The sequence below is a fragment of the Lichenostomus cassidix genome, chromosome 1, assembly GCF_008360975.1.
Source record: "Lichenostomus cassidix isolate B80296 chromosome 1, HeHo_3.0, whole genome shotgun sequence".
Classification (NCBI taxonomy): Eukaryota; Metazoa; Chordata; class Aves; order Passeriformes; family Meliphagidae; genus Lichenostomus; species Lichenostomus cassidix.
The window spans coordinates 77,702,574-77,724,754 of record NC_139479.1 but is presented as its reverse complement, the minus strand read 5'-3'; the positions used below and the strand labels follow the sequence as shown (position 1 = coordinate 77,724,754).

Sequence of the window (22,181 nt, the reverse complement as noted above, 5' to 3'; positions counted from 1 at the left end):
TTTCTCTCTTATACTTTTATTGACCTTGCAGACAAACCCCTCCCTTGGCAGGTAGAAAAAAGAAATTGCCAGCAGTACTCATTGAAGAGATGCGTTTCAGTAGTGTAGCTGTACAAATAATAGGTTTTTCATTTCAGTGGCTGAAGGGAAAAATTGAAAATACTTTTTGCTTTGGATCACCCCCTAAAGGAGAATGTTTCTTTTCTTCTTTGATTTCTTTTCATAAGTGTAGCATGAGACATTCTGGTTTGAGATTATTTACTGCTTTTCATAACTTAAAAAAATAAGAAAATAAGAAAAGAAAAAGCAAACTAGGTCACTTTCAAACAAAAATCAGCATTTGAAAGAAAAAGGAAAAAAGTTTCATTTTTTAAATGTCAAAATGGAGCCATGCTGCTCATCTCAGAACTCCTTCTCTTTCAGCTAAAACTAATTACAAATTCGCCTAGAGTCTCAGTACCTCTTAACTGCAAGTCAGGTAACTTTGCTACATCAAAAAAACTCCAGTCCAGCTCTGTCTGCACATGCAGTGACCTGTCCTGCTTGCTGCTCAGCAAACACATACCGACAAGTATTTAATTCTACTCAATTAAGGTGTTGAGCAACAGAATGTATGAAACGACTTCTTGCAGGTCTGGTGAGCTGGGGAAACACCAGCATACTCATGGTTCATGCTGGTGAGACCTGGCAGTGAGCTGAGGCAGGGCTTGAGCTATGCAATGCTGGGAGCCACTGGGAGCCAAATACCTCAGCATGGGGCTGCTGCCCCTTCCTGCAGTCCCCCTCAGTAGGATGATCCTTCAGTGCTTGAGAAGCGCAGTAGGATAGCTCAGCCATGCTTTGCTTCCCTGTGGAGACAGAGCCACATCCATCTCTTCCTTGGCCTCATTTCCTAAGGAGATGGTGCTGGTGATGGTGCCCCTCCATTGCTATCTGCCTGCCCTTCCCTGGAGTGACTTGAATTAGGGTCCTGACAACATTAAATTACAAAAAAATCCTACAAATGAAGACAAAGAAAATCAGAGGCTGAGCAGAGATGACCAGCAAGCCTGCCCACTCCCCTCACTGGCCAGGACCTGATGGCTGGGCATGTGAAGCCAAGATATGCATCTACAATGGATGTCCTCATGAAACATCACCCCACTCGAAGTAAAACTGCATGCTTGCAGTATCATGATGGATTAGGAATTTCTAAGTGTTGATCAGACTCACAACAGGAAATGGAAGAGGACCAAGTGTTGGTGGCCTTTTGACACAGCGGGCAGGCTTGTTGATGTGATAAGTTGAGGCTTGGTAGAGTCAGCAGCTCCTTGGTCCAAGAGTTCCCTGTGAGCCATGTGGGGTTCTCCTTTGTTTTTTAAAATTAATTTTCTTTTTTTCCTGAAATATTGACAAGATTTTCCTCTGCTGAGGTGAGCTTCTCAGCAGCTGGCTATGGTCTAGCAGCATGACAGATGCTCAGAATATCTTTTGGTTATTCCTCAGAGAAAGCAGCAGGAGGCATTGCAAGCAGATCTTTGATGCTGTGGATCAGAGATGGACCCTGGTGAAAACTGGAAGCTGGATGAAACAAACTGGTTGTCTCGTGGTGGGATCCACCCCTTTTCCAGTGTGAAAGGAGGTAGGATATGATTGCTGGTTTTTAATCCACCCAGTGAAAGTGCTGAGAGCCTTGCCAATGTGCTGCTGCCATTGAGCGTGCTTGCAGTGGGTTTTTGTGCTTTGCAGAGGGGTTTTGCTGGGCTGTGTCCAGAGCCAGGCAGTACTTGATATGGTCTGACCCAAACTGTCACACTGACACAGGCACTCAATCTGCAGCTTGTTTTCCTTCCTTGGAGTGGCCTTCAAAAAAGAAAGAGAAAAGGCCCCAACACCCATCTTTTGGTCAGTTAGTGTGCCACTTGTGCTAGATATAACCACCCTCACTCTCCACGAGTAGGACCCAGCAGATGACCATAGCTGGAAAAGAGTGACAGCAGAGCTGATAAAATATTATCTTCAATCGTATTTGTGTGGGACAATTTAGGATGGCTGCAGGGATACATGCTGTCCTGGCAATCTTGGGGGGCTGACCCCACTGGGTCTTCCTATGCAGGGACTGTTCAAGGTTTCAGCCCACCTTAGCAGGACACAAGACATCCCACCTCAAGGCTAGGGTTCATTGCTCTCTAGAAATTGCCTGTTTCAGGAAAGCACTCAGGGCAAATGCAATGAGAAGTAGCCAGCAGTCCTGTTTCTTCTATCAGTTCATCTCCATCTAATTTCCAGTCAGCTGCTCTTACTTGCTTTTTAATCCCCATTTGAACATTTGGCAGGAGCAGCCACAAGTGCTCCTTGCCCAGCCCCAGGTCATCTTTGTTACCAGAGGTCCTGTCCCCTGGGCCAGCACAAGCTGGCCCGCCCTGGGCAAAGCTCCTTCTTTGTCTGGGATGTGCTGTGCCCCAGACTAAAACCAAAATAAACCCACAACCTTCCAGATGGCAGCACCTTGGGAACGGAAACACTTTGCTTTGGTAAAGCGCTCGCTTATCTCCATCTGTTTCCCTTGGCTTCCCGCTGATAGCCCAGATGCTGGGGGAAGGGAAAGGGACAAACCATAATGTGGCATCACCTCCTTTTCTGTGAGAGCTGAATTATATAAGTAGCTTTATCCATAAGTAGATTTATGCTTGGTTCAATACCCCCAGCAAAACACCACTGAGCAGCACCCTTACGACAGAACATCTCTTGCTTCTGCAGGTACCCAGCCCAGGGTGGCTCCAGGGGACCAGCACAGGGATGCTTGCTGCAGTCCACTCTTTTTCCCCATTAGAACAATCACTGCTTCTGTTATTTCTGAAAAGTCTTTGCTATGTGCATGGTCTGTACTACTGTTTATAGCTGTATTAGTTAAATGCCTTTTGACTTCAGGATTGCACCATGCTTGTGTCTGTGACATAGAGGATGGCAGAGTCACTGCCATCAGGAGTTCATAAAAATCCAAATCAGTTGAACAATTGAATATGGATACACATTGGCTTTTGGTTTTTATATGCAGCCCATTGCTATTCTAAACTAGTGGCTCACAGCTTTTCCTAACTGATGGGCCTAAGAGCATTTTATAGCAGGGGCAAGGTCTCTTAGAAATGGCACAGGTATGGATTGCTGTATGGCATCATGTGCCTGCCCTTCTGAAATGTCCTTCTGGTGCCCCTAGGAATACAGGGATACACAGATTCCAGACCAAAAGTTTTTTAAGTCTAGCCCACTCATTGAAAAAATGCCATGAATCATAAAGGGGGGGGGGAAACCATTAAAAACCCCACCCTCAGCAATTTAATTTCTTTTTAAATTTGCATTGGGTTTTCCAATTTAGCAGCATGTTTGACATTGCAAGAAATGTTTGAAAATAGCAAAATCCCCACCAACAACAAGGCACAAATGGAATTCAACACTCGGTCACATGTTCCTATGTGGTTGTGGACCTTACTGGCAGTGAGGGATCTGTGTGTGTTGTGCTCTGTGGCTGGGGGCAGATGAGAGTGGGTGGGCTCATTATGGGACGCAAAATAATCTCCTACAAGGTTTTGGTGAGAGATGCCACCAGCTCAGGGATTCCCAGAGCCTGTGGTCTAACCTGTCACAGGCACTGAGTTGCTGCAGTGCTGTTATCAGATGACTCAAAGGTTTGGTCAGCCTCTGAATTGTTCTTGCTCCCACTGGTTAAACCTTCTCCAGCTGCTGTTGTTGGAGGAGGCTGTAGCACACAGGAAAGATTTGCTGCAGCCAGGGTGCCCCTGGCCATGCCCTGAGCACGGGTGAATGAAGAAAGGGAGTGAAGAGCTATGGTATGGAGAAAAAGGGGAGCACTGCCAGGGATCCCAGCAAGGGTACAGGCAGGGTAGTGGAGTTTTTGCTCTTCAGGGTTCATCCTGACAAATTTCTGGCTTGAGATAATTCTGAGGTTTTTCTATAGCAGCTGAATTAAAAGAAAACCCACAACACGCACATGAAAGCTGTCAGGGTGAAATGGAAGCAAGCTGAGCAGGGCTTATCTGCAGTGTGATTAAAACAGCATTGTCACCCCACCTATCCTCATCTGCCTCTCCAGCTGACTTCCCGAGCATTTGTTCTTCTTCCCTCAGACAATGAGCCCTCCGAAGGTGCCCCAGTCCCCTTTGCTCTGGATCAGCTGGGTAAGTCCATGCATGATACATTTTCCTCTCCCTGTTTTTTCTATGTTGAGTAATTAGGAGATGACTTTAACAACAGGGCAGCTGCTGAATGCTTTTAAATTTATCAGCACCCGTGCTGCCTTTCCATGTTGTTTTTGAATGCCATCCATCCGAAGGATGGAATAGCTCGACACTAGATGTGTTTGATACCTTTCTGTCTTAAGTTGATGCAGGGTTTTTTCCCCTGGGACAAAAGCTGTTACCTTTCTGGTGCAGAGCACTATAGGATGCTGTTGTTTCTTGGCTGGGGGTTTGAGGCTTATTCAGTGGCTGGTACTGGAGTTTCTGTGACTTTCTGGCACTTTGCAAAATGATGAGGGATTTTTCTTCACCTGGGAGGCAGAAGTAGAGATGTGTAAAGCAAGAGTGGAGAGTAAGACACTTGGAGAGAGAACAACCTCAGATTGTCAAGGGAAGCTGAAGGCTTCAGGGGCTGAATCCATGGGGGAACCTCATCTGGCAGTGATGAGGGCCAAGGTTAAAAGAAGTGTGATTATCAGGATGAGTTAGAGTTGTTTGAGGTAGGGTAGGGTGAGGACTTGAGCTGCAGGATGGGAAGCTTCTGAAGGAGCAGTTCTGGCCAGCCAGCACTGGAGGTCTGATGTGCAGGGAAAGGGGAAAATCACAGAATCACAAAATGGGTAAGGCTGGAAGGGACCACAGTGGGGTCACCTGGTCCAGCCTCCCTGATCAAGCGCCACCAATTGTGCAGAGTGGCATCCAGATAGCTCCAGAATATCTCCAGTGAGGGAGACTCCCTAGCCTCTCTGGGCAATCTGTTCCAGTGCATGATCATCTGCACTGTAAAGAAGATTTTCCTCATATTCAGTGGAACTTCCTGTGTATCAGTTCCTGCCTGTTGCCACTTGTCCCATTGCTTGGCTCCACTGAGAAGAGCCTGGCTCCATCCTCTTGGCACCCTCCCTTCAGATACTCATAGACATTGATGAGGTCACCTCTCAGTCATCTCTTCACAAGGCTGAACAGGCCTTCAGCTAATCCTTGTAAGAGAGATGCTCCAGTGCCTTTATCCTCTTTGTAGCCCTCTGCTGCATCTGCTCCAGGAGCTCCACATCTCTCTCGTACTGAGGAGCCCAGAACTGGCCTGCAACCCCTCCTGAGAAGAACATGCTGGAAAGTGTGAATAAGATTGCTGGGAGAGATGCCAGTCTCAGGACTGGGTACCCTGCCTTGCTCCTTGGCAGCATGGTGGGACTGATCTGGCACACTGCAATGTGTGTCACCTTGGCATGACTGAGCACTGGCCCTTCCTCACAAGGAAAAGACACTTTCCTCTTCATTTTCAGGGCAATAAATTCTCCATACCTAGAGATATTCAAAAGCTCTCTAGACAAGGACCTGGGAAATGGGCTGTAGGTGGCCCTGCTTGAGCAGGGGATTGAACTAGATGAACTCCAGAGGTCCCTGCTAACCTCAACCCATCTGTGATTCTGTGACTTCCCTGTTGCTCTTGAAACCCACCTTGACCACCTTAAAGGTGATCCACATGCACCCACTGGATACTCACCACATATGGCACTGGTGGAAACTTGGGAGAGGAGGGTAAAACTGCAGGAGCCCAGAAAGTGTTTTTTATCAAGTACAACTACCTCCAGTGTACATTTCTGCTGCTAGGAGACAGGTTCTTGAAAAACTTCCTAGAACTACAGAAATGCTTAAAAACTGTATGGTGTATCATGGGTCCTAGAATGGGTGGCACATCCAGTGGTTGTCCTCACTGGCAGCTCCATATACTTGCTTGTGTGTCTGAGGAGCTAAAGGAGTCCCTGTGAGCTCTCTCCACTTGGTGTCAGGATAGAGACTGCTCTGACCTGCATTCACCCAGAGGAGTGCCTTAAGAGGGAACGGGAATAAAGCCAAGAGCCTTCCTTTGGCAGCCTCATTCATTACCTGATTGTGGTTAAAACACGTCGAATAACTTTAAAATGCATTTTCTGTGGCAGAACTTAGAGCAGGGCCATTTTTCCTCTCGGTTTTCCTTGTTTTACCCCTTAAACAGAGTCTTTCCTCAGTGGCATGTGCCCACTTCTCCTAACCCTCTCAGTCTCAGTATTTAGTGACAAAGGAAAAGCTCCCTCTTCCAAATAACAAGTTGTGATCCATTTTAGGAGGAACTGCTCAGACACCACTTTCCTCCGCACTGCAGTTTAGACATCCCTCAGTCTGGAAAAGATTATCCAAACCAGTGCTTATATCACCTTACAATTCCACTCTGCTTTCCAAACATAGCACAAGATGTGATTACTCCATCCAAGGTAGACAAGACAGACAAAGGATATGAGATAGCAGAACAAAGTAATGGAAATATGATCTCTCCTCTTGCCTCCCTCCCAGCTGGTGAGTTTTCAGCTGGATCAGTCCCCTGACCCAAGTCAGGCACAGCTGTCTGGTCTGCAGTGCCAGGCAAGACAGGTAGTAAGAGCAAGCACAGGTTGGAGAGGGAGAGGAGAAGACCATCCTAGTAGCACCTTGGATTTATGCCGTGAAGTGATTGTGTAACCAAAGAATAACAGGTCAAAAATACTCAGCCCGGGTCAAACCAGCCACCTGAACAGCAGGAGTTAGTAGAGTAGCAGCAGATGAAGGAGTATTATAATAACAACATTCTGAAACAAAACATCAATATTGTGATGAAGCATCATCATGATGAAAATCACAGAACAGCAGGTCTGAGCATGACTTCAAGAAGACAGATATATCTCACTTCTGCCTGGAGGCAGGGATTGTGCCTCCTGTTCACCCATGACCCTGTGTGCAGGACCAATTCATCCTAGCAGCCTTCCTAGGCAGCAGTGCTTTGCTGCACTGGAAGGGTTTCCTCAGTGTCTAATTAGATTTCCGTAATTTAAACCAAAGGCAGGCATAAACAGGGAAAAGGCCTTCCATGGGTCAGACTGAGAGTTTCTTGCCCACTCTGCAGGGGCTGAAGAAAGCATCCAATGGAGGATCAGTGGAGTGTATCCCTTTCTTCCTGCTCATCATGTCTTCCTTGATCTCTAGTCCTGTGTCCACCTTTCTGTCAGCTTGTCCCAGCCCGCTGTCAACTGCAAATGTAAAAAGCACAGCATGGATTTCGTGATATTTCTGGAATTGCTCATCAGAACTAGATTCATGAGAGGTTTTTTTGCATCATATCATACCACAAGTAACTAACCTCTAAGAAAAGTTTTGACCAGTCATGCATCCACCTTTCCATATTTTATTGTAGACCAGGTGTCACTCTCTTGCGTGTAGTGACACCATAGGACACAGTACCACAAGCCACACTTATACACCAACACATACAGCATCTGCACCTTCTTGTTCATCCACCAGGTTTGTCACCTCATTGCAGCAGATCAGATGAGCCTGACAGCTCTGTTCTTGCTGAATCTGTGCTGCATGTTACTCAGACTTTTTTACCTGTTTGCAAAAATTTTGGTAATTCCAAAGCTTCTAATGATGGAATTAACAATGACTGGGAAATCACTTCCTAACTCTTCATTCTCTCCTTGTCTTAAAGATTTGTGCTCTGCTTGCCACGCCTGACCTTTGAAAACTTCTCTGTGGTCTGCTGCTGTGTAAGCCAGTCTGAGATTCTGTTAAATACAGAAAGCTTAAAACAATCCAAAGGAAGTATGTCTTCACTCAGCGCACAATATAATTGTGCAGCTTGTTGCCACAGAATGTCCAGGGTGCCAAAAGTATGAATGGGCTCAAAAAGTGATTAGAAAACATGGGAGAAAGGTGTATGAAGGGCTCTCAAACTTGATGATGCAGCTAAAACTTCTGGTTCAGGAAGGGAAATGGGATCATATACTAGAGGAAACAGCACTTGCAATGTTCCATTTATTTTCTCTGCAGTCATCTACTGGAGAGGCCACTAGGAGCTCTTAAACTTTGCAATAATCCAATGTGGTCCTTCTTGTCTTTCCTTAGGTCCACAGTGACTAACCATAAGAAAAAAAAAAAAAAACCCAAACCCACACTTTCTCTTCCTTTCCTTTCTTCATCTGTCTCTCCTCTCCAGCAGCTTTGGCTGCTGGATTTCCGCAGATATGAATCAGATGGTGACTGTTGTGTTCCTTTTGTTCTGTAAATCATTAAAACAGAACATTTCACACTTGCTTTGTCGCCCAGCAGAGAAATGCTACATTGTCTCCTTGGAAAATCCTGAGGTGGAATTTCTGGCTATGGAGAAAGTGAGATCAGGGGGAGAAAAACTATCCCAACAGAGGAATATGTGCAGACTGCTCTTCTGTTTCTCCCGTGCTTGGCATATCTTCTCCCCATTTTCCATTTCCTCATCCCTCCTCTCTTTTCCACCTCCTCCCCACCCCACTGCCATTTTTTCTGCTTGCTGCTTTAAGATGATTTAATTGAATAGCAGGAAAAAAGAAAGCAGACTGAATGAAAAATGCAAGGTGAAAGCCCCCAGTGCAGAGAGCCCTGAGTAATGAGAATGTGATGAAATGGAAAAATAAAGTTGGAGTGGGGGGTATGAAACTCACCCTGCCAAAATTGAGATGAATATGTACGGGAGATGCAATATCTCAGTGGAAACCCCTAGGACCTGTGCCTCACATTTCCTGACAGCCGACCAGAGGAGGAATTAGCTGGCTGTGCTATTTATAAGTGCACCCTGGGCATGGTCAGCCTGCTGGAGGAGGCTCCCCACAACAGCGGCTTACAGGAAATACTGTTTTGGTGATACTGTCTGCCTGGGGAATAAACACGCCCAGAAACGAAATCCCATTGGATATAAAAGGGAAGGAAAGAGAAAGCCCTGGTCCCTGCCCTGTTTCTTCCCACTGCTTCGTAGCCGTCCAGCTGTTTTTTTTTCTTTGTTGTCCTGACCTCATCCCATACTGGAGCAAATCCAGAGAGCGAGTGCTCTGCTTAGCTGTCTTCTGCCAGAAACCAAAGAGGTCAAGTTATTAGAGAAAAATGAAAGCTCTTTGGCAGAACTGGAAAAACAGATGTGCAGAGATATTTCTACTGCCTATGAAATGTGTATTGGAGGTGATCTGATAAATATGCACAGTTGTTGTGGTAGAAATTTTAACAGTGGCTAATTATTTAGCAGGATGGGTTTCTCTGGGACTTCCCAAACCACTGAGTTTACTGGCTGCCAGGTTAAAAGATTACTTGAAAACCTTCTGCAGATGTGGTTTAGAAAGTGGTGCTCCAGTGCTGCAGGAGGATCTGCCTCTGCTCAGTAGCTAGAAGTCCTTTAGGGATGGCTAGAATGGGGAGATGTATCTCTGCAGCACAGGCAAGGCCTGTGACTATCGAGAAGAGATAGGGTATTCTCCACCTGAGGTATGATAAGGACATCTTTCACGTCAAAGGCTTTGTGGCTTTTATTTGCCACATTTACCTGGGTGGAAGTTTCTACGCAGTGTATTCTGATTTCTTGATTCAGCTCTTGCTGTGGTTTCCGCATTGCAGGGCAGCTATTTGTGCCATCCCCAGCGGTGGTGTTAACGGGGCTGGAACCCTCTGGCTGCCCATCAGCCACTGCTGAAAGCAGCAGTGACAGCAAGAAGTGGAATTGTGTGCAGGCATCTGGGGTTGCTGCAGTGTCAGGCTGAGCGGGACAATTATTTGTTTGCTTGCAGCATTTGGAATCTGTGGGATTACACGCATGGTTGGCTGCAAATGTAACGAGCATCAATACCCGCGTGTGCTTGTGGTTTGGGATGGCCACATCCCTGCTGCAGGGCCTCAGGGGTCCAGCCCCACGTCTGGCAGTAGAAACTGCTCAGAGCTCCCCAGCTGGCAGGTGTTTAGGATGGTGCAGGGATGCTGAGTGATGCAGGGGGCTGCTAAAGACTGAGTCATGGTGGCACCTGGAAATGCTTCTCCCTTCCTATGTAGCTCACCAAAATGCTTGGGAAATCCATGAGAAGCGTTTATTTTCCATGGCAGGGTATAAGAGACATGGGATGTGGGGATAATGTTTGTCTCCTGAATCCAGGGCTACCAGGGAGAAGCAGAAGGGAGGCAGTGAGCAGGAGGCACTGTCAGATCCACTCTGCTGACCTGATAGCTGGAGCTGTGGTGGCACTTGGCCCTGGCTGAGTAGGTTAGAACCAAAAGGGGTGAAAAATTAACTTCTTTCCTTCCCCAAATTCCTTGGAAGAATGACATAAAACAAACACACAAAGAAATATCGAAATATTTGAGCTGTTCCCAAATTGAGGGAACAATATATTTTAATAAAATATATAAATCAATAAGTTAGTATATATAAAATATATCAAAATATTGGAGCTGCAAGGGGGAGAAGCTTGAGTGGCAGTGGCCTTGCCCTCCTGGGCAGACACAGCTCCCTAGAGGTTATCAGATGTATCAGACCACAAGGGGTTAGAGGACTCCCTCTCTAATCTGCCATCCTTTGTGGCCATTTACCTGTTTATCAAATCAAAATGAATTTGAACAGGAAAAAAGACTTTGAAAATCATGTGGAAACACACAACAGGAAATGAATAGCATGAGAGAAAATTGAAACAATACTTTTACTTCAGCAGAAAAAGAGGGTCTTTTCCTTGGGAACATAACAGCATGGTTCACTGGGTCCTTGCAATGCTACTAAAAGACAAGATGGTAGATAATCTTTTTCTTGATATGTTTGTTCTTCTAGTACCAAAATCATCACTGATCACCAAGCAGCACTAGGTGAAAGGGGAGCACAGACTGTGGGGCCAGAATGAGAAACAAAATAAGCCCTTGAACAGGCTGGATCCACTTGGCCAAGGGCAGTACAGCCAGATTGCCCCCAGACCCCCATGACACAGACTGGGAAGCAGAATAACCAAAATAACATGTCCCATTTTGCCCAACCAAATGATAAAGTTGGAACATGGCAAAAAGCAGTGCTTGAATTGCCACTTTGAACTAGACTCAGACTGCAGTGCTCTCATCCCACTTCATCTGCCAGAGTGAATAGGCACTTAACAAGCAAGGGCAAAATTTCACCTAAATTTTACAGCTGAGCTGGTTCATGGTTCACTTGTGCTTATAAGCAAAGCCAACATTTATCTCTGGGGGAGGTAGGAAAATCTGAAAAATCCAAGGCAAATTCTTCTTGGGGACCAAGGTGTCTAACTCTATTGTCAAGGTTCACCATGACTTTGTAGAGGATTTAGGCATTCAAAAACCTGAATTTGGGCCTAATTTGCTCCCCTGCATTTGACAAGGGAACTGAACATCCATCTCTATTCCAAGACTGGTTCCCTAAGCACTGGCCTGTAGTTTTTCTCTTGAAGAGGTCAATGATGTGATGGTTTCCCCTTGCCCTGCACCTCAAAAAGCAGTGTATTTGCAATTTGCTGCTCCCCTGCTTGAGCATAACCCCAGCCTGTATTAGGTGACTTCAGGGAGACAGGTAATAGATTCTTCAATTTCAAAGCTTCAGAGAAACACCACAGGGACAGCACCTGACTGGCACCTCACCTTGCACACAGGCAGTGGAGGGAAGGGCACCTCTGACGATGCCCAGCTCACATGGGAAACACCGTTCTGGGGTAACTTCGGGGGCGGTACCTAGGTCGGGATTTAGACTCCGAGCATCCCCAGACACGAGGCGGGGCAGCCGTGCTGCCACACAGGCTCCCCCTGGACGTACCCGGATATCTTCAGTGGCTTCGTGCGGGGCTGCGAGCCTCCACCTTGGGGTCGCGGCTCCCACAGCCGTGCCGCCCGCACCTCCCGGAGCGGAGGGGCGGGAGGGGCGGATAAGTGCCGCCCCGCTCCGGGAGGTGCCCGTCCCGCCCCCGGCCCCGCCCCGCCGGCTGCCCCCGCCCCCGGCTGTCCCCGCCCCGGCCCGGCCCGCGGCGGCCGGCGGAGCGCGCCCGGCGGCGGCGGGGAGCGGCGCGGATGGCAGCGGTGCTGCCGGGGGCGGCGGGGCGCGGAGCCGGAGGTAATGGCGGGGAAGGGCGGCCGTGTCCGTGTGTCCCCGCGGGTGCGTGGCCGTGTCCGTATGTTTGCACACACGTGTGTCCGTGCGTGGGGGTGCGGGTGCCGTGTCCACGTGTGTGCCGGGGAGCGCGCCGGGGTGTGCGGGGTGCCGCTGCGGGATGTGGCTTTGCGTGCCCACCCGCGAGTGCTGCCGTGCCCCGCCGCCCTCCCGGGAGGATGCGGGAAGGCCTGGGCAGCCTTCCGCCGGCTCGTGGAGCTGGGGCACCCCCAGGCTGTCCCCCGGGCTGCATGGAACCCGCACGGGGTGCGGAGCGGGGCCGAGTGCGCGCTGAGCCGGCCCGCCGCTCCGTTAGAGCCGAGCCGCCAGCCCGGCTGCCGCCGCTGCTCCCGCTCCTCCGCTCCCGGAGTCCTCCCCGCGTACTCCCGGGAATCTTCCCCGCTCCGGCAAGGCAGGGCGGCGCGGGGCGAGCCCCGAAACAGCTGCGGTCAGAGCGCGGTGTCCGCAGTGTATTCTGACGGGAGAACGCGGCGGGGGTTCGGCGCTCCCGAGCAGAGCGAAACGGCGGCCGGCAGCGCGGGGAATGTTTCCAGCGGCACTCGCTGCCGCTTCCGCAGCCGCGATCGCAGCCTCCCCGCGGGTCGCAGCGCTGGGCTGTCACTCGGAGCGGCCCCGGAGCACCCACCGCGGACACCGGCCCCGTCCCGTCCTGTCCCGTCCCGCGGGTGCGTGGGGCGGCAGCGCCGGCCGCAGGGGACACGCAGGAGGAGCCTCGCACGCCGGGGAGCGCTTTCTCCCGCTGTTGTTGTAGGGGGATGGTGAGAGGGAACTTTTTTATATTTAACCTTCCTACCCAGGCAGGGAACAAAGATAAACCCCGGTTTTAAAAGAAAAGGAAAAAAAAAAAAAAAAGGCAGCATTGAAAGAAAAAAAAAGCCCACAACTTGAATTTAACCCGAATCCTCCTGCCAGGTTTTGTGATTCATAGCTTTAAGTACAGGAAGGTCGCTGCTTGGGCTTTTTCCTCTTTCGATGGAAAGAGTTTTTTTTTCTCTTTCCTGGTGCTGTGTGAGCATCCCGGGAGCTGTGGGCAGCTGCTGCCAGAGACCACGATCTAGTGGCTGAAGGTCTGCAAGGCCCTTCTTGTGCATCCACTGAGTTCAGGTTATGTCTTTTTATCCATAAAAATAAGCCTAAAAGCTTCCTGAGAGAAGGGTGGCAGTGAGTATGAGTTCCGTGAATTTTCCTGAGCACAGCTAGCTGGCAGCGCCATTCCTGCTAACAGGTGTGCATGTATATAGTTATATATCTACGTATATTTTTATATATCTATATATTTTTATATATATATGTTTGTGTATTTTTATATATTTACATATATTTAGTCATATGTGGCAGAATATGTTATATATAAATAAAATATAGAGCGTGTATATATATTTATTTATATATGTGTGTAGATATATTTCTATTGATTTTTGCATACATCTGTAGTAATTTCTAATGGCCAGAAAAACTTTTCCAAGGGTTCTATAAATACCTTATCAAGAAATGCCTGAGTGCTGAAGGCAGGGAATGAATATTGGGTGGGCAAGAGCCCATAGTAGAGCCTCGCTGGGGCTGTGCTGGGTGGAGGACCTTTGCTTTCCCTCTTCTTTTGGAAAGCACTCAGCTCCTGCAGGAGGGCAGCTTCAATCCAAAGGGGCACATGCTGCCTCTCCTGACTTCAGATATCTGCAGGATTGGTGACAGGCGTGAGGACACTTTCCAAGTCCTGGCTTTCCACAGTGTTCTGTACCAAATCCTCTGCACATTAGTCCCTGAACAGAGGGATGGATGCACAGATACAGATCTGGTGCTCCTTGCAAGAGCTCCTCTGTGAGGAAACACCAGCCAGAGGCAAAGGCTTTGCATTTCTCCAGCAAAGAGACACCTAAGGGGTTTTGTAGGGACCCAGCAGCATCCTGGAGAGGGTCAGGCACAACCACATTCTGTGCACACGGATGTTTCAGAATTATGCAGAGATGTTACTGCTGACCATTGCAGCTTTCCTTCAGGAAACGAAAGCCTGAGTCCACAGTGCCTTTTTTCCTCACTGACAGGCATGTAACTTGCTTTAAAAGCCAAATCTGGTGTAAATGTTACTTGGTGCTAAGGCAGGAGTGTGTGCCCTGTGCAGCCTCCTTGTCCTGGAAATCATTAGGAGCACGGCTGCATACTTGGATTTTCACACACAGACTATCTGCTAATGTAATAGTCCCAGTGGAAACTTCAGTGCTCAGGAATATTTTGCGGATTTGAGAAAAATCCCAGGAGGATTTTTGGTTTCATACAGCAATTGCTTTTTGGCAGCTTTGGGATAGATGTAATCTGGTTCCCATTTGTGTCCTGAATTTTTAAATGGAACGGCCTGCCTTCCACTCAGGGCAGAAGTAGAAATAGATGGAAGTAGATAAAAAATAATAGTAGCAAGAACAACATCACCTCTAAAAAAAAATTCTTATGGCAACTTTTCTGTTCAAATGTTGCATTTAGGAAATTTATATGTCCATTTTTGGTCCTTTAAATGACTTTTTCAGTAGGTGAGATGCTGCTGTGGGTGTAAATTCGGAGTAAATCTGTCGAAGCTGGCAAAATTGCTTCAGATTTGGATTGGCACATGTGAGAGCAGAGTTTGGCCACACAGTAAGGTGTATCCCATTAGTGGCAGGAGGTCCTGCAGCATTTGCTGGCTCTCAGTGGCCTTGTCCAGCTTGGATGTGTCCCACCATGGTGCATGGCTGTGGTTTTCCTGAGGCATGTCTGTCCCACATCGTGAAGCTGGGCATCATTTTTGTGCAAACCAGGCAATGACAGCCAGCACGTTTCAAGGCAGGACCAGCTGAAGAGTGGGGTGATCTACAGGGGGATGCCACATCTCAAGGAAACATAGTGTGGGGTTAAGTAATTGAGCAGCACTTGGGATTATCTGCTCTGCCCATACTGGCTAACACAAATATAAATGTGCTTCAGACAACTGTAACTCCAATGATCAAGTCTCAGGCTGGAAAATAATGACATTGTTAATTTAATTAAATTAACGATGTAATGAATTAAAATGCTTTTAGTGAAATTCCTCCCTGTGATGGCTGCCTGGGATGGACAGAGGGTCCCTGCCAGTGACAAGTCCTGTCCCCTGGGATGTGTCCCTCTGCCTGTGACCAGCACAATTTTGGGGCTGTTTTTGATAAGATGGCTCCACACCAGTGGCTGTTGCTGTGATTTTCCCTGTTCTAAATCTGAGCTGAGCCATCTGGGAGCAAGAACTACAGGCAATATTCTTGTTAGCACTTCTACATATAACACCTTTATTAAATTTCTGCATTTTAAAAGTGTCTGAATATAAATTGCATGTAATGATTTAATAATGGAAGGATCATAATTGTAATATATATTGTGGTGGGAAGAAGGTTTAATTTCTTTTTGCTTTAAGTTATGACACTTAAGAATAGTGCAAAGACTCTACTTACTGTAGGGTAATCACAAGCAGTTCTTCACACAGATCAAGTGAAGAACCGTGGATCCTTAGGATGGTTTGTTGCTTGTGTTAAAAAAAATGGAAAAAGTCTAGAAATCCATACGATAGAGTTCAATGCCTGCCTTTTCAGTTAGAGAGTACTGTACAGTCTTTGTACTATTTTTGTTCTGTCCTTATCCCAGGCTCCTTTGTACGCTGCAAGTTTGTGGGAATGACTCAGGGAGAAAGCTATTTAACCTAAAGGACACCACTGGCAAAAAAAAATAGATGGATAAAGAGCAATGTCCGTGACTGCGAGTGGGAACCAAGAGGAATATTTGTGTGTATCTGAGGAAGAGAGATCCCAAAACCTCCTCCAAATGGGGTGAAAAAAAATCCTCTTCTTTCAAGATGCTGTTTATTCAGTTCAAGAAGGGAATTTTATAATATAGTTGCTTGAAGTAACAAGGAGCTAAGACTGAATGATCCACAGACCTAGGTCCTATTTCACTTCTGGTTAATTAATGGAAGGGCTTAAGTATCTGAGCGACACGGATCATGCCAGTGCTTTTCTGTAACGTGATCATTTTTAAAGGCAGTAAGTACAGCAAAATTTATCATGGCTTAAACTCCTGTTCTACAAGTGTCTTGTCTGTGTGTTGTAGCTGATTGATGATTTTTCTTTTTCCCCCCAGTGGAAGAAAATTTACTTCTCTAAGAATTTATGTGATGAATTTTTATCTTGGAGGTTTTTTATTACTTGGAAAATAAAAAAATGGAAATCAGAATTTATAGCATAGTGAAAATGTCTGTAGACTGTTGCTGTGCTGACAAGTGGTGTGGCTGTAGCAGAAGTGTTGTCTCACTTGAAAGCTCCATGTCAGCCTTTGTATTTCACTCTTCTACTGAGAGTTTCTTCCCCTACTTTCAGCTCTGAATAATACTTACCCTTTCATCTCAGAGCAGCAATGCTGACATGAGTTGTCATCGTGCCACTGGCACTTTGATCAAAGCAGGAGTTTCAATTATTGATTCAATTATTCGAATAAATTTGGGCTGGCTATGTATTACAGACTTGGTGTTATAGCTGCAAAGGCAAATGTGTAGCTTATAATATAGAGAGACTTTAAAAATGCACGTATTTGTGTATAGCCTAGTGCAGCTGCCTAAGGAATATGCATCCCTTCCTCCTTCGAGTTAATGCCCAGGTAACTGCTTGGCACCTGGAGGTGTGATGATAATACTCTGCCTCTCCTCTGGGGTGAGCCTGGGATGGGGGAAAAAACAGCACGTTATTCTAACATTATAAAGCCTGTTACCATCTGAGATGAAAGAGTGATGACAGGCAGTGTTTGCCCCTACATGCCAGCACACCTGATTTCCATCGGGGAGGCAGAGAAGTGTGGGCATCCGAGGGGATCTCCCAGGTAGGCAGGCTTGGCTTCCCTCTTTCCTGAATCCATCTGATCTCATGCCAGACTTGGGAGCTGCTTTCAAAGCACATTTGCTTTGCTTTTCTTTTCTCACAGAGCTTTTTTCTTCTCTGCTTTGGTTTTTGCTGAGGGGAAGCATATATGAAAATAAGCATGGGAGGCTGAAGTTTCGTGGAAAGTGTTCATCCTTGTAGGCAGTTAAATTTGGACATGTTAGCACGATTCTTCGGGAGAGATGGGGTTTGGCTGCCTCCATCGCCTGTTCTCATTAGTCTTGCTCCCGCTTTCTTGGACAATGCACTTTCTGGAGAGTGAAATGACAGTACTAAGGATGGGTGATTCCAGGAACTCTTCTTGAGCAAGGGAATAGCACAACGTGGATCCTGGAGCTGATACTGGGATGAGGATTTCTTTCCCCTGAGCCGTGAGTTATGGAGGTGTAGCTCGGTCTGATAATCCTGCCAGGCCCAGGGGTGCAGCTTCTCCCAGCTTTCATGTGGGAAAGAGAGGTGCTGCTTGCTCACATCTGGTGTGCATTATGTGTGTTGGATTTCTGTTCTGCAAGATGGTGCTCTGCTCCTGTGAAAACAATACTAGTGATGCTTGTTCAGTCCTCACAGGGCTCGGGAGCCCTGGCAGCGGATGTGAGGTTCACAAGCAGAATTATGGGGTGTGAGGATGAGTCAGCCACCCCAGAAGTGACCTAGAAAACTTGTGCATCGACTGGGGAGCTGCTGATGGAAACTGATCACCAGTGGCTGCCTGAGCTCCTGCGCTCCATCGGAGCTGTGGCTGCAAAAGAATCCCAGCATTGCTGTAGGAGAGCTGCTGGAGGTACCAAAAGCATCCCTTGTGGCATTGTTAGATGTCCAATTTTTATGCCTAAACCAAGAAGCAAAACACATGAGTTGTTTCTTTCTGTGCCTAAGGAAACACAAATCTTCCTCCCAGCTTTGGGAAAGTGGCATGGCTGTGTGACTGGGGTATGGCAATCCCTGCTCTCACGACTGGGCTGATGCTTAGGAGAGAAAGTAGGGTCCATTTGCCAGGATGCACTTGGAGGGGTGTCCAACCTCAACAGAGGGTTCCTGTGACCCGCTGCAGGGACTGATGGGTCCACCCTGGGCAATTCATGGCACAGCCTTTGTGCAGCCCCTGGGACCTTGGAGTGCTTTACTGTCCTTTTGTTATTTCCCTTAAATAATTCTTTTCCTTTGTTGACCTGAGATTTATATGCAGCAACAGGGCAGAAAAAATATTTTAAATGTGGAATAAGGTATTTATATGCCTTTTTGGCTTGGCTGTGATACAGAAGGACAGATGTGGGCTTGGAAACGATGTAATTTTTGTTCTGTCATTTTTGGACTTCCCTTACATACTGTGGCAGGGTTTATAGGAAAGTGTAAAGCTGCCTGACTTACTTTTTAATTTCAGATGATTGCTTTGGATGATATTTGAAACACCTCAGTCTCTTTTGAACCACTCGGTCAGTAGGGTACAAATTGAAAGAGGATTTTTTGGAGGTCAGCTCTGTGGTTTTGTTTGGCTGAGTGGCTTTTGGGTGGCAGAGGAGGAGTCCTGTGTGCCAGCAGCATGGGCTGTGCTGTGTGGGCAGCCACATTATGTTACCTGGGTGGGCAGTGGGGTGTGATGCAGAAACTCATTACCTGGCTCTGCCTTGAGGTGTTGTCTCTAAATAGCAGTGATTGCCTCTAAGTATAGCAAGCTGTGTTTTCACAACCAGCATCTTTTGGTGTTTTACTGAAGGCGAGAGTAGTAGTACAGTTTGGCTGTAAGAAAACCATCTTCTCTGACTGTTTTTGTAAATTTGTTTCTTGGAGATGCTGTTACTGCTCTAAAAACATGGCTTTCCTCTAATGTCACAGCAGTGAGCTTCCTATGCGGTTTGCTTTAGATCCTTTTCAAAACCAGACTGAAACCACATCAGAAACAGGAAATATTTAAGTTTTGCTCCACTGTCTCTGGGTCCTGGCTGACTGTCTGGTGTTAATCTTAGCAACTGATTCATTTAAATAATTCTGAATCTTCAAATGAATTGCACTGCTGTGCAGTAACCTCCAGGATAATCTGTCTGCTGCTGTACAGTGCAATGCATGCTTATCTAAAAGAAAAACAACTGAATTGGTGTCAGGCAGTCACTCAGATGTAGGAGACTTGGTAGAGATGTGGAAATGAAGGCCTGGAGCAGCTACCCTATTTAGCAAGGACTGAAGTGGACCAAAAATGTGGTCACATCTTACAGAGCTGGCTATAAGAGACACTGGATATATGGCAATTGAAGGCGTGATGTCTATGGACTGGGCTGCATCCTGGCATTCTGGGGCTAAGGGGGATGGGCAGGCTTTGAGGGGTGGGAGAAGGGCACATCACAGCTGGCAGCTGCCTGCAGGCACCTACAGACATGATGAGGTCGGTTCTTCTTGGCAGTGGCTGTCATGAAACACGGGCAGCAGCTGCAGCAGCTGTGGCTTGTGGTTTGTTTGGGCTAGGTATGGGTAAAAAGCCATTCCCCAGGGACACATCCCTGGAGGGGTGATGATCTTCATCCTAGGTTGCCCTCGACTGGCTTCTTGCTTTTAGCTGCTGGGCACCACTGCTCTGGCACCAGCAATCAGTTAAAGGGATGAAAATGGCTCTTTTGGTGAGCATTGCAGAGGAATGAGGAGGTCTGGGAAAGGAACAAGTACCTGAGCATTGGATGGGTGCCTTGAACCATGTCAGAGCTGGGTGTAATAAAGCCTTTCCCTTCAGAGAGGGGAGCTGGGATTTGGAAGGCTCCAGTGACAGCAAGGGGGGAGAAAAAAAGGCTTGTGCTTGTTCCAAATGGCTTGTGAGGTTCCACTAAGCTTTCAAGTGGTGCCTTATTGCCCATGATCTGGATTGTGGCTGTATGCCAAGCTCTGAACTTTTGGCAACTATTTTCTATGTGACCAAAAGCCTGACTTTCTGTGTCAGTTACAGCTGACATTTTATTAAAACCTACTGTGAATGAACATACAATATAGTTACATAATTTTTAACACCATGACATAATTTTATGATGATAAAACATCAGCATGGGTACAGCACAATGCAGTAATTTCTGCCTGGATTGGAGCTACTTGATTTTGACTCTGCTGTAACACAGATCAGACACTGAGCAGTTTGGCAGATACTGGCATTTACCAGTCCTGATATTAGTCCAATATCACTGCCATGACAAGCAAGGACGAGTGGTTAGGTGAGAATTTCTGCTCCTGTTAAAGAAAAAAACATGGCTTTGGTCTCTATCTTGTAAAATTTGAAACCATGACCCAAGGATGCCTACAGACTCGGAATGCAGAAGGCAAGAATATAGTTTTACTAAGTTTATTTCTTTTGAATTCTCTTTGGTGAGTGGTGAGGCCAAGCCAGTATCTGCTGGTTGTCTGAGTTGCCTGTCTGAGTGTCTTCTTTCTTCCTTGGGTGTGCAGATTTTCTTTGTTTTATTCATAAAACAAGCTTGGGTTTGGAATGCACTGGTTTCATACAGGATTCCAAATTCCAGGGCAGGACTGTGTGTGTGCAGGAGCAATGAAGGGTGTCTTTAATCCTGTTCTCTACCAGAATAGGCCAATAAATTTGGAAACTAGTGTACTTGAGATTTTTCTCGGATCTGTGTCAGCATCAGCACAATTTCCAGACCAGTCTCGCATGCTTGTTTTCACAAACATGTATGGCTTAGATCTACTCAAGTGAGCTAATCTTTCCCTCTTGCTCTCTAAATATAGAAAACTGCCATACACATTCATGCATAATACGAATGGTAAAGTGATGAATTCATTAACATTTCGCAGAAATGCCTATTTCCTCTCCTCTTGGCACAGAAGAAAATAGTATCTTCGTGCCTGTAGAAAAGACAGGCTGCATCCTATCCCCCAGTTATCCCCCTGCTGCCTTGCTCCATGCAGTTGCGTGGGATTAGCGATGACCTGTATGTAAGGAGGAGAGCAAAGCAACTTCCCTGTGTAATATATGCAGTGAGCATGCAGTTAGCTGAGCACAGACCAAGCAGTCAGGATTAGTAAATCCAGGTCATTCGTGGCTGACTGTTTTTCCAGCAGAGCAGGGTGCTGCATTCCCTTGTGCTCGTGGGCTTCCTGCCCCACAGGGATGGAAGGATGCATCGCTGGTACCACTTTGAGCAGTCCACCTCCTGTGCAAGCAAGTCCCTTGGCACTGCCTGGTGATAGAGGTTGATGACCATTTCCTTAGCCTAAAACCTATGACAACCAGTGGGCTAAGTGGAGAGCGAGTCTAGTGTGTCCTTTCTGTGTCAGGGTACTTGCAGCCAGGAAATGCTCATCTCCAAGGTTTGAACCTCAAAGAGCCTCTCTTTCCATAAACGAGGGAGTGCTCAGAAAAATGAGAAAGTAAAAAATCATAAAATCATAGAGCAGTTTGGAAAGGACCTCAGCAGATCATCTGGTCTGACCTTTTGAGGGAAGGAGACAACTTAGATGAGATTATCTAGGACAGTGTCTAATCGCATCCTGAAAACCTCCAGTGATGGGGAGTCTGCCACACCCCTTGGGAGTTTGTTCTGTGAATGATTGTTTTCACTGTAGAAAGTTTCATCTTTATGTCAAGGTAAAACATCTCGTAGTGCAACTTGTACTTGTTGCCCCTTCTAACTGTAGCTCCTTGTGAAGAGAGAGAAGAGAGAGCTTCTTTCCTCTCTGTAGCCCCCCTTTAAATACTTCAACACTGTAATGAGAGCTCCCTCTCAGCCTTCTCCAGGGAGGAAGGACCTAACTCCTTCAGCCTTTCCTCACAGAACAGGTTCTACAGCCCACTGATGATCTTTGTGGCCCTCCTTTGGTCCTTGTACAGTCTGTATCTTTCTTGAATTGTAGGGTTATGCCAATGTCATTTGTGACTTGAATTGTTGGGTCAAGCCAATGTCATTCCTGGCTTAACACTGCTGTGATGCATTTTGTATCAGCTTGTTAAAACAAGCACCCCTGAGAACAGATTTAGGATGAGCCTTGTTGTTTGCCAAGCTGCAAGCAGAAAAGGCCTTAACGCTGTGTAAAGAGCTGCTCTGCAGTGACTAAAACATCCCTGTGTTATCAACA

The 22,181-nt window shown here is 46.9% G+C and overlaps 1 protein-coding gene across 2 annotated transcripts in view; it reads left to right on the top strand.

Moving 5' to 3' along the window:
• The window catches only part of AMOTL1 (angiomotin like 1), a 70,119-nt gene that overhangs the window by 4,550 nt on the left and 43,388 nt on the right, over positions 1–22,181 (top strand). Inside the window, exons 2-3 of one of the 2 annotated variants that reach the window (XM_085064816.1) lie at positions 1,486–1,621; positions 4,125–4,175. In XM_085064816.1, the coding sequence (XP_084920942.1) occupies positions 1,537–1,621; positions 4,125–4,175 (136 nt within the window). In that variant the 5' untranslated portion in view covers positions 1,486–1,536. Of the gene's footprint in view, positions 1–1,485; positions 1,622–4,124; positions 4,176–12,044; positions 12,139–22,181 lie in introns of those variants that run through there. The other variant, XM_085064825.1, reaches the window with a different exon arrangement.